The sequence below is a fragment of the Balaenoptera physalus genome (assembly GCF_965194825.1).
Source record: "Balaenoptera physalus genome assembly, chromosome: 19".
NCBI classification, from domain to species: domain Eukaryota; kingdom Metazoa; phylum Chordata; class Mammalia; order Artiodactyla; family Balaenopteridae; genus Balaenoptera; species Balaenoptera physalus.
In genome coordinates, this window is record NC_138900.1 from 2,628,771 (window position 1) to 2,641,924 (window position 13,154).

The 13,154-nt window shown below is 42.4% G+C and overlaps 2 protein-coding genes across 2 annotated transcripts in view; both read right to left on the bottom strand.

Annotated features, from left to right (window-relative positions):
* LOC309648221 (zinc finger and SCAN domain-containing protein 5B-like) overlaps window positions 1–13,154 on the bottom strand; it is a 163,310-nt gene that overhangs the window by 95,786 nt on the left and 54,370 nt on the right. The window lies entirely within an intron of this gene.
* The window catches only part of NLRP5 (NLR family pyrin domain containing 5), a 33,652-nt gene that overhangs the window by 15,967 nt on the left and 4,531 nt on the right, over window positions 1–13,154 (bottom strand). The window contains exons 2-5 of the mRNA XM_082439779.1: window positions 9,606–11,243; window positions 8,407–8,665; window positions 4,953–5,144; window positions 767–937 (exon numbers count right to left, since the gene is read on the bottom strand). Of these exons, the coding sequence (XP_082295905.1) occupies window positions 767–937; window positions 4,953–5,144; window positions 8,407–8,665; window positions 9,606–11,243 (2,260 nt within the window). The remainder of the gene's footprint in view (window positions 1–766; window positions 938–4,952; window positions 5,145–8,406; window positions 8,666–9,605; window positions 11,244–13,154) is intronic.

The following is a 13,154-nucleotide window of genomic DNA, read 5'->3' on the forward strand; positions in this document are numbered from 1 at the left end:
ACCAAACTCCCACTGAAGGAGAATGCTCCTGCCATGGTATGCTTTGGGAGTGGTGGGGAGAAACAACCTTGTCCAAATTGTGGGATGTCAAGGAGGAAATTCCCAGGTAACAGATCAGCTCCCTAGGTATCAAACGGGAGCTCAGATTTTAGTTGTGCCTTTTATTCCCTGTATGACCTGAGACAAGAGACTTCCCTTCTTCTGGAGTCTGCTTTCCTTCTCAGCAAGTGGGAGGAAAAAATTCCCAGCTGGTAGGTTGCTTGTGAAAATGATGTTAATGGGAGAGAACACTTAGCACAGAGCCTGGTGCTTAAGGATGCCATAGATGGCAGCTTAACCACAATCCTACGTCTCTGGGATTTTGGCATTGGAGAAAGTTTCAAGTATATAGTACAGTATTGTTAAACTATAATCTGAATGCTGTATGTTAGATCCCCAGAACTTATTCCTCTTATAACTGGAAGTTTATACCCTTTGACACATATGTCCCCATTTCCCCAACTCCCAGCCTCTGGCAACCTCCATTCTACTCTGTTTCTTCAAGTTCAGCTTCTGCTCTGGTCTTTTGTATCAGTTTGGAGTCAGTAGCAAAGACATAGATGTTAGTTTTTGGGTCTTTCTCAAACCTCCAACGTTGGGCTCTCCCATGAGGTCCCATCTCCCATTCTAACCCTCGGCTTATGCATCAGCCAATTTCCCGCCCTTTTCCCCCATGACTTGGATGATCTCAAGATAAGATAACTCTGGTGAACAGAGTTCAACTCACATAAGCTTCTGCAGGGTGCACTGTGTGACCTTCAAGGCATCACAGAGAGACTTTATGCTCTGGTCCGTCACCTTATTTCCTGCCAGGCTCAGGGATTTCAGGCTGATGGACGAAACAAGCATTTGGGAGATCACCTGACAACAGGTGTGGGTTAATTCACAGTGATCCAACCTGCAGAGACAGGCAACGGGAGACACATCCCCACCTCTTTCCAGAAGCAAGCCATTTCCCCTCCTTCCCCGCCCGGCAGCCACTCTGTCCCTTTGGCTGGTTCCTGGATGCTGTTTGCTCTGGCCTGAGGGTCTGAGCATTTGCTGTTTCTGTTTGCAACACCCCTCCTCATCCCAGCCCCAGGTCTTTTTGGGGTTCAATTTTCCATTCACTCTCCAGAGTGTCACTTCTTCTGAGTAAGTGGGTCTCACTACCTTCCTTAACTATGCCTGCCCTGCCCTACCCAACCCCATCCTCTTGCTTCAGTATTATTTTATTCATAGCGATTATCAAAAGCTGACATCTCATATATTTATCTGACATCTAACACTGTGTAAGTATCAGGTGTAACTTGATATATTTATACATTGCAATATGTATACATTGATTTGATACATTTATATATTGCAATATGATTGCCAATGTAGCAGTAGCTACAACCTGTATCACATCACACATTATCATTTTTTGTTTGTTTTTGGTGGGAATAATTCAAATCTAGTCTCCTAGCAATTTTGATGTTTATAATGCAATACTGGGACGTCTATAATCATTATACTGTGCATTAGATCTCCAGGACCTATTTATCTATTAGTTGCAAGTTGGTACCCTTAAATAGGATATCCTCTAGGCCTGATGTGTCATGTAATCTGCCGTTTTGCGAGTAGCTTTACCATCTGAAACATGGAGATGACCGCTACCAACCACAGCAGTGCTTGTGAGGATTAGACGAGTAAATACCGCAGCCAGGCATTGCTCTAATTGTGCAGACCTGTTCTTGCTTTTACCTGGATGCAGAGCTGGACTACATTTCACAGCCTGCCTTGCAGTACGTATGATCACACAACTGAGCTCCTGCTAAGAGAATATGAGGGGGAGTGATTTGAACCACTTCTGAGTCAGGTCCATAAGACCTCCAGGTTTCCCCAAGCTCCCTGTGCTTCCATAAGCAGACTGCCTGTGCCCAGCAGGGTCTTGGAAGCTGTGTGTTAACAGTAGGACCTGGGCTTCCCTGGTGGCGCAGTGGTTGGGAATCCGCCTGCCAATGCAGGGGACACGGGTTTGAGCCCTGGTCCGGGAAGATCCCACATGCCGCAGAGCAACTAAGCCTGTGCACCACAACCACTGAGCCTGCGCTCTAGAGCCTGCAAGCCACAACTACTGAGCCCACGTGCCACAACTACTGAGCCTGCGCTCTAGAGCCTGCGAGCCACAACTACTGAAGCCCATGCGCCTAGAGCCTGTGCTCCACAACAAGAGAAGCCACCGCAATGAGAAGCCCATGCACGGCAACTAGAGAAAAGCCCTCACACAGCAATGAAGACCCAACGTGGCCAAAAATAAATAAATAAATAAATAAAATTTATGAAAAAAGAAAACAAACAAATGCTGGAGAGGGTGTGGAGAAAAGGGAACCCTCCTAAAACAAAAACAAAAACCAGCAGGACCTGTTAGCCTGGACTGTTTATATAGACATCTCAACCCCCTTTGGACTGTTTATATAGGCAATAAATGCCCTTCTGTTATTCCTGAGCCATTATACATTTTTGCATCTGTTTGTCACAGAACCTAACTAATACACTAGCACATAGAAAACAATCTCAATTATTTGCTCTGTTGGGTTTTAGATGGACCTTTTAGAGTTCTCCAAACATACATGCTTTTGGTGTGTGTGTGCATGTATAGGCTTCTCGGTTCACTTATTTTTATCTCCCCATGCTAGCCTATGAGAACAGGAACCTTGTCCCATTCATCAAGACATTCCCAGAACCCATAAGATAGTGTTATAAACATAACAGGAGCTCTGTATTTGTTCAATGCAAGAAAATGAATCTCCCATTGAGCTTGCAATCAAAATCCTTCACAATGTGGCCCGATCTGTCTTTCAAAGACAGATCTGTCTCTCCCATTTAGAGATTAGCCAATCACCCCATCCCTTCTCTCCATTCAATACAGCTTTGGGGGCATAGTTTGGACCAGGTGCTGGGAATAAAGCAGTTCTAGGTTCTGGGAATAAGCAGTGAGGGAAACAGAACACTCCTGTCCTCATGAGTTACCAGAAGGTAAACTCATTAGGATTCCCAGAAATGGGCTGTCATTTCCCACCATACGATTTTACACTTTTCTCTTTCCTTGGCCCCAAATAGTCTCTCTCTCTCTCTTTTCTGACAATATGTGTCTTATTTATTCTTTGAATCCAAGCTCTAGTTACCCTATTAGTGAAGCATCAAGAGAGACAGAGACAGAGAGACAGAGACAGAAAGAGACACAGAGAGACACAGAGACAGAGACACAAAGACAGAGATGACAGAGAGAGATTCATCTCCTCATTCCCAGAGATGGTTGTAAAACCCACATGGCATTTAGCGGACACATCCGCATTTCCATCCTGTAAGGACTTCTGCTCTCTGACTGACTTCCTTGGGTTACATTTTTAAATGTGCAGTTTGCAAGTTAACATAAGGTGCAAAGCAAGCTACTCTTCCACACTTGTGGTGTGTCAGTCAACAAAGCTGAGCAGACCTCGTGCTCATCTGTCTCAAAATACGCCAAAAGCACCAAGGAGTAGTGGTCTTTAGTTCCAGCTAATCTAATTGGCAAGACACATGCCCAGGAATTACAAAACTGTGGTAAGAACTCCAAACTGGAAATGACCAAAATGTCCCTGAATTGGTGAATGGCTACACTAACTGTGCACATCTGTATCACCGAACGGTTCTCAGTAATAAAAAGGAACAGACTGTTGATACATGGAACAGCTTGGACGGATCTCAAGGGCATTTACAGATTGAAAGAAGCCCATCTCAGGCAATGACATATTGTATGGTTCCATTCATATAGTGCTGTTGAATGAAAAATTATAGAGATGGCAAACCTGAGTGTGTGTGTACACACACACATATACACACACACACACACACACACACACACACAAGGGGATACTTCTCAGCCACAGAAAGGATGAAATCTTGCCATTTGTGACAACATAATACCCTCAGGATCAATTTGTGTTAAGTGAAATAAGACGGAGAAAGGCAAATACCATATGATTGCACTCATAATGTGGAATCTAAAAAACTGATAAAGAAAACGCCCAAATAAATGAACAAACCAAATCAAAACAAACATGTCGACACAGAGAACAGAGTAGTGGTTACAGGGTGGTGAGGGAGGTCTACTGCATAGTGACGGATAGAAAACAAATTTTTGGTGGTGAGCATACTGAAGTGTAGATGGAAGTAGAAATATAATGTTGGGGACTTCCCTGGTGGCACAGTGGTTAGTAATCTGCCTGTCAATGCAGGAGACAAGGGTTCGAGCCCTGGTCCGGGAAGATCCCACATGTTGTGGAGCAGCTAAACCCGTGTGCCACAACTACTGAGCCTGTGCTCTAGAGCCCAAGAGCCACAACTACTGAGCCCGTATGCCACTACTGAAGCCCGTGCGCCTAGAGACCGTGCTCTGCAACAAGAGAAGCCACCACAAGGAGAAGCCTGTGCACCGCAACAAAGAGTAGCCCCCGCTCGCCGCAACTAGAGAAAGCCCACATGCAGCAACGAAGACCCAACACAGCCAAAAATAAATAAATAAATAAATTAATTAATTAATTAATTAAAAAAGAAATATAATGTTATAATGTTATATAAGTTTCATATATACAAGTCAATGTTACCACAATAAAAAATGTTTTAACAGCCTAAATAAAATTGGTTTTTGCCAGAAAAAAAATTGAAAGTTATGTATATTTCACCACAAGAAAAAAGTAACACAAAATTTACCATCTTAGCTTTTCAGTGTACAATTCAGTGGCACTAATTATATACACACTGTTGTGCAGCTATCGCCACCAACCTTATCCAGACTCCTGATTCTCTATAATATTTTGGCAGCTTTCTGTGAATGATTATTTCAAAATAAAAAGTAAAAACAATAAAGCCCTGAAATCCACAAAGCAAAAACCATACCCAGGACTTACCTCAGAGACTCCAGCAAACAGTTTGGGTGCTTTACTGCTTCACATGCCATCATAACATCTCTATCCTTCAGGTGAGTGCTTTCCAAGTCCAGGTATTTAATATTTCGGTTGATAAGAGTTAGCCAGAGGTGACGGAGACCAAGGGTAATCTGGGCACCTGTAAATCTACGGAAGAGGAAAGGAAACACTAGTTAGACCATTTGGGTGACATTTGGTTGTATCCTAATTTTTCCTTCTTGCTCTTTCTTCCATTTCAACTCTGATCTCTCTTTATTTGCATTTACAATTGCCCCTCAAATAACATGGATTTAAACTGCACGAGGCCACTTATACATGGATTTTTTTTTTCAATAAATATATAAAAATATATATGTAGAACATTGTGTGCAAAACTTGTATTGAAGTGGATAGCCTATCCTTACACAGGAATAAGGTGAGTGATATTCAGTACAAAATTAATAATGTGTTTGTTTTCTCACTGTTTTATAACTTTGCTTTCAAAGAATTGCATTACTGTACCGTATGCCTTTCTCTCTCATAACTGTAGAAACTGTATCAGCTGATTGTCACAGGTAAGTGTTTTTTTTAAAATGTAACAATGTTTCCAATATTGTATTATGAGTATGACTGTAATATGGGTGCCATAAAAATTTTATAATGATTCATTCATTAGTGTACAGTCTAGGCTACCATAAAGCAATCTTATTGCTGCTTCTTCATTATCTATGCATGAATCATTACACCTGTAAATAAATATGAATTTCTTTCACATTATATTTTCATTTTTGATGTCCACTGTTACATGTATGTATATACACATATGTACGTTATACATATAACATCTAAAGTATTTTGTATCATATAATATTGATGGAGACACTGACAAATGATTCCCCTTATAGACAACGTCAATTTATGGTATCAATAAATACAGTACTGTCAAAATGTACTTTCTCTTCCTTATGATTTTCTTAATAACGTTTTCTTTTCTCTAGCTTACTTTATTGTAAGACTACAGTATATAATACATATATAAATATGTATTAATTGACTATGTTATTGGTAAGGCTTCTGGTCAACAGTAGACTATTAGTGGTTAAGTTTTTGGGGAGTCAAAAGTTATGTTTGGATTTTTGACTGCATGGGGCCAGGGCTTGGCATTGTTCAAGGATCAAAACAATTCCTGCATTGTTCAAAGGTCAAAAGTATTTTATTTTAAAGGAGCAAATACTTGAGTAACTATGATGCATCAGGCACTGGGAAGAGCGTATTAAACAATGCTAATATTCTGTGCCCTATGGAGCTTAACCTATCAGGGAAGACATTCAATAGAGGCAAAAGAGTTATGCATAAGAAAGCTAAAAATAGAGCTACCATATGATCCAGCAATCCCACTCCTGGGCATATATCCAGAGAAAACCATAATTCAAAAAGATACATGTACCCCGATGTTCACTGCAGCACTACTTACAATAGCCAAGACATGGAAGTAACCTAAGTGTCCATCAACAGATGAATGGATAAAGAAGATGTGGTACATATATACAATGGAATACTACTCAGCCATAAAAAGAACAAACTAATGCCATTTTCAGCAATATGGATGGACCTAGAGATTATCATACTAAGTGAAGTAAGTCAGACAGAGAAAGACAAATATATATCACTATGTGGAATCTAAAAAAAATGGTACAAATGAACCTATCTACAAAACAGAAATAGAATCACAGATGTAGAAAACAAACTTATGATTACCAAGGGGGAAAGGGTGGGGGAGGGCTAAACTGGGAGATTGGGATTGACATATACACACTATTATATATAAAATAGATAACTAATAAGGACCTACTGTATAGCACAGAGAACTCTACTCAATACACTGTAATGACCTATATGGGAATAGAATCTAAAAAAGAATGGATGTATGTATATGTATAGCTAATTCACTTTGCTATACAGCAGAAACTAACACAACATTGTAAATCAACTATACTCCAAGAAATTTATAAAAAAAGAATGAAATATGTTATAGTTCATTAAGAATACAGCTACAGATATCTAGCCAAGTTCAAGTTGAAGAAAAAAGTCAAATGTCAGACTGTGCAATGTGATATCATTTGGATTAAAAACTTCATATGCCACTATATATTTATAATTGCATGGAAAATTTATGAGAATATGTGAAAGTAATTAGGCAAACAGTAAGCTGAAGAGGCATCAAGGGACTTACTGAAAATCCTTTGTACTTCATGAATCTCTTTACCATTATCATGTATCAGGGTTGAATGACAAATACAGTGATGACATGGATTTTTTTGTTTTTTTTAGAGTTACTGTTTTTTTTTTAACATCTTTATTGGAGTATAATTGCTCTACAATGGTGTGTTAGTTTCTGCTGTATAACAAAGTGAATCAGCTATGCATATACATATATCCCCATATCTCCTCCCTCTTGCATCTCCCTCCCACCCTCCCTATCCCACCCCTCTAGGTGGTCACAAAGCACCCGAGCTGACCTCCCTGTGCTATGCGGCTGCTTCCCACTAGCTATCTATTTTACATTTGGTAGTGTATAATATGGATGACATGGATTAAAGCAAGTGACAGGGTGTAACAAGAGCTTAACACAGGGGCAGCTAGTGGGGAGGGATTCCCAAGGAAAAACAGTTAAGATAACAGCTGACTGAGAAATCAAGTTTGGTGTAGGACTTAAGGTGAACAAAGCATTATTCCTTATTCTGGGATCACCAAGCTCCTTGGCTCAGCCCAGTTTAAGGAAACTAATTAGGGAAGAGATAGAAGTGGCCAGGAGAGGAAAATGTTTGCAGCCAAGAACTTGACTTGGTCTACTCTTGAGTGTCACGTGTGCTTCACTTGGTCCTGGAGGGAAAAGTAGAAATAGAACTTTTGTTGAAGTAGAACAAGCCCTTCATTTCCTGCTCTAGGTGTCTGGTAAGTACCCTGGCATCTCCAACAGACCCAGGAACTTATTGGGTTGGCCCAAAAAGTTCATTTGGGTTTTTCCGTAAGGTGTTATAGAAAAACCCAAATGAACTTTTGGGCCAACCCAATATATTAGGTATTTAAATATTTGTTACCTTATTAGCCTAAAGCATTAAGGACTGACTTAAAGGCTCTCACAGATCATGCACCTTGATCTTGCTATTGCCTCATGCTCTACCATTTACTGAAATGAGCCTCCCTCACTTTTCCCCCACTAACCAACTCCTATTCATCCTTCAAGACCCCGAGTAAATGAACCCACCTTAGTAATCCCTTCACAAGGTCTTTAGTCATTCCCCATCTTGTGCTTTTGGGAACTTGGTTCCTATACCTTCCATGGCCCTTATTCCCTCCGAATACATTTTATAGATTGGTCTTCCTCAGTAGGTGGGAGAGGAGAGCCATGACACAGCCAGGCAAAGGGGCGTGTACAGGGGCTGGGAAGCCTTACATCAGATTCTGTATTTTACAGGTTGGCTGCCTCAGCTTGATGCAGAGGGTCTTCATGGCCTCTTCACTCAAGACGCTGCCGCTCAGGTCGAGCTGTCGTAGGCTGGGGTGGGTGCTGAGCACGGAGCAGAGGTGTTCCCAGTGTTCATTACGGGTCTTGATCTGCAGGCTGTGTTGGAGAAGGAAATAAGCATTTGCTTCCACAGGATGGATTTTGACATGAACAACTGGCCCAAAAATGCCCGGGGAGAGAAACCAGTGTATTAGGGCGGGACAGGGATGGTTTTAGAGGCTCTGAGGCCAGTGTAGCAGATCTCACCTCATGCTCTGGAGAAGTGCTCTCGTAACCACCTGCCTCCTGAATATTTCGACACCCACGGGGCATACCTCCAGCTCTCGAGTAAGATTTGTGCTTAAATTCTAGCTCCCCCTTGAACGTCAGAGGGTGCAGCCACTACTGAAAACAGTATGGAGTTCCCCCACCCCAGATTAAAAATAGAACTACCACATGATCCAGCAATCCCACTTCTTGGGGGGGTATATCAAAGAGAATTGAAATCAGGAACCCAAAGAGATATTTGTATTCTATTAGTCACAATAGCCAAGACATGGAAACAACCTAAGTGTCTGTCAGTGGATAAGTGGATAAAGAAAATGTGGTACACACACAAAATGGAATATCATTCAGCCTTAAAAGAGAAGGAAGTCCCGCCATTTGCAACAAATGGGATGAAGCTAGAGGATATTATGCTAAGGGAAAAAAGCAGTAACAGAGAGACATGCATGATCTCCCTTACATGGAGATTCTAAAATAGTCAAATTCATATAAGCAGAATGTAGAGTGGTGGTTGCCTGGGGCTGGGGGTGAGGGAAATGGGGAGATGTTGGCCAAAGGGTACAAAGTTTCACTTATGCAGGATAAGTACATTCTGGAGAGCTAATGTACAACGATGTGACTAGGGATAGTAGGTAGTCTTAAGTGTTTTTACCACACACACACTCACACACACACACAAAGAAAATAACTATATGAGGTAATGGGTATGCTAATTCACTTGATGGTGATGATTATTTCAGGTATATCAAAGCACCAAGTCATACATCTAAATATATGCAATTTTCATTTGTCAATTATAGCCCCCCTTCCAAAGATGAAAAGAAAAAAAAAACAAAAACCAAAATTGCAGAGGTAAGGTACTCACCCTTGGGGAATGCTGGGCCACGCCTCAGCAAATTCATCCTTTGGGACCTCTCTGACATCCAACCGAATTTTCCGTAAATACTGGCAATGCCGGAAACAGAAAGAAGACACTATTAAGTCCATTGGCCGGTTCAGCGGAAGCCACACTTCTTGGAAGCCGTTCAATGCCGAGCGAACAAACTCGTCATCCTGCGTCTCAAAAAGACAGTAGAAGGCGTCAAGGAAGTCTAGCGGGGCAGTGGTGTTGGCGTGTTGACCCAACAAAGAGATCCAGTGCAGAAGCCTCTGCTTTGCCACCAGCGGGACAGGACATCCCAGGAGGGTTCCCAGTGCCCCCATCACCTCTTTGCTCATGAGGCCAAACAAGAACCTCTTCATCTGGACCAAGTGGACGTTGAAGTCGATTTGCTTGAGTTCTATCAAACTCTTTACATTCTCAGTGAACAGAGGGTAGGGGTCCCCCTCTCCTTCCAATCCTTCCAGGACATAGTACAAGGCAGCAAAGAACTCCTGGAGGCTGAGGTGTAAGAACATGTAACACTCTTCCCAGCGGCTGCCTTGGAGAAGGATGCCTGTGCGAAACAGGGCGGAGAGCTCAGGCTCCTTCAGTCCGTGCACGCCCAGGTCATCGCCGTAAAACACGAACTTCGTATTCCACACGCCTTCCGCAGCCATCCGGCACAAGCCCTTCAAGGTGACTCTCTCTTCCTGACGCAGACAGCGCCTGACTGCATCTTTTGGAGCGAGCTGATGGAACACGAATGAGGCATACAAGCCCGTGAGAGTCCGGCAAGCGATGGAAAGGCCCTTTCCTGGTGTCTCTTGCAGATTTAGAGCCTCACAGACCAGAGAGCACACGACGGACACCTGGCACTTGTCACACACCTCATGGTTGCCCACCACTGAACGCAAGGCTTGCGTCTTTTGATGTTCGTGCTTCACATGCTCAAGAAGCAACTGCATCCTTTTTTCCACTGAGAGTCCCCGAACCAACAGGTAATGGGGAGACAGGAGCATGGACTGGAGCTTTTCTAAGCCTGAGTCTCGGACGGTGATGATCAGGGAAGACTCGGGGAGCAAGACTTTCTTCAGAAGACTTTGCATCAAGACGGACACGAGTTGCTTCTCCGCCCAGTCTCCAGAGAGGTTTGAGTCATCGTCTTTGAAGGCGAGGTCCAGGTCCTCAAATCCGTCAACCACAAACAAGAGCCTTTCTGGTTGGGACAGGATCTCCTCCACCTGGACCTGGGTGTCTGGCCACTGCCTGGAGATTAACTCTGCAAAGCTGCACTCCCTCGTCCACTGTACCTCTCTGGCACGGAGGAGAAAGACATAGGAGAACGTGCCCTGGTAGAGCTCACCTTGTGCCCAGAACAGCAGGATCCTTCTGGCCAGAGCCGATTTCCCGACTCCCGCCTTTCCGTGTAGAACCACAGTGAGAGGCTGGAAGCCCCCCTGGTCTGGATTAAAAGCCCCCAACAACACGTGCACATCTGGACAGTCAGAGGCAAATTTTTCAAAGCTGTGGTGTGCATCCCGCTTCGTGGAGAACTTCCTCATCACATGACTCTTATAGCCCTGTTGGTCATCTCTGTGGCCTGAGTCGCACAGGAGAGAAGAAGAACGAGATAGAGAGTTTCAAGAAAGTCTGGATTTAGGAAAAAACTAGCAAAAAAGCAAAACAAAAACCGCAGACCTAGTGGATCTTAAGTCAGACAGCCTACAGCTGTGGGTCTTTTGTTTCTTCCTAGCAACGCACATATAACAAGCTCTGTCCCTCATACGAAGATCACTTCCTCAAAGCTTACGGATGTTCTGCAAAATAGCTCTGTGTCCCTTTAACCTGATTTCTCTTTCCAGGACTTCATACCCGATAGGTTACATTTTTGTTTGCTTATTGTCTGTCTCTGCAATGGATTCTGTGCAGGGACTTTGCTACTTGCTACTGTATCTTCAGTATTTGTAACAGTGCCTGGTGCCCTGTGGACACGCAACTACGTATTCACTGAATAATCTACACTGAACATGCCTATGTGGTCTCTGAAAGACAGAGGAGCCTGGGGGAGCTGAGGGTGTGTGCGTGGCCCTGCGTTCCAGACCTCGGGGTGGGCGGGCACATTCAGTTCCGGCCCAGGAGCCCCGGGCTACTGTGGAGAAACAGCTCCATGTGACAAGGGAGCCTGTTCTTTACGAGGAGGTAAGCACAGCCTTTGAAGTTACACCGGTCCTGCCTGGAACTCGAAGCTCTATAGTGTCTGTGATTTGGAACAAGTTGCTTCATTTTCTGGGCCTCCATTTCCTCACCTATAAGATGAAATGGACATCCTCTTCAAGGGCTGTGACAAATATTTCAGGAACAAAAAGTGCATTCGATATTTATTGGCACAGGGCTTGGCAAAGATGAGCAATGGCCACTATTATCATTACAAAACATAATTCTTTCAACCTTACCCTCTTTATTTTATTCCCAACATTTCTCATAAATGGCAACTCTTTTATGCGTTTAATCATCTAGCTCCCAGCTTCCAAGGTGAGCTCCATGAGAAAAATACCTTGTCATTTTACCTCCATACCTCTAGCCTCTTTAACAGTCTCTGACATCCAATAGGTATGCACTAACATAAAAAATTAGATGATCATACTAAGTGAAGTAAGTGGGACAGAGAAAGTCAAGTATCATACGATATCACTTATAGGTGGAATCGAAGAATGGATACAAACGAACTTCCTTACAAAACAGAAGGAGACTCACAGACCTAGAAAAGAAACTTATGGTTACCAAAAGGGGAAATGGGGGGGGGGGGGAGAAAAATATACACACTACTATATATAAAATAGGTAACTGATAAGGACCTACTGTATAGCACAGGGAACTCTACACAATACTCTAATAACCTATATGGGAAAAGAATCTGAAAAAGAAGAGCTATATATGTGTTACTGAATCACTTTGCTCTACACCTGAAACGAAACACAACACTGTAAATCAACCATACGCCAATATAAAATAAAAATTAAAAAAAAATTAAAAATTCCTATCTGATCCCTTACATTAGCTGGTACTACCATTATCTTTAAAAAAAAAAGACAGCAAGACTCTCTCTATACAAGCGCATGAGACAGTGACTAGCCCTATATAAACTCTCTACACAAAAGTTCTAAATCTTAAACTTCATTGTTCTGCATCAGGAAGGTCATGAACAGATCTGTGTTAAACCCACAAGCAGCAGACCCTCTGAGATCTGAACAAGGTCCATTTGCTGAGGTCACACTGACGTATTATCTTCCGTCAAAAGGACAGACTGTGCTCCTGGGTTGTAGGTTTTTGTGGAGGTAGAGGAACCCCAGAAAGATAGGCTGCAGTTGAATTCAACCCTTCTTTGCCTCTTCCTCAGCTGCTTTTTCTTTTTCTTCTTCTTTTTTTTTTAAATTGAAGTACAGTTAATTTACAATGTTGTTATTTTCAGCTATATAGCAATGTGATTCAGTTTATATAAATATTTGTATATATCTATATTTATTTATATATATTTATGAGTATATATAAA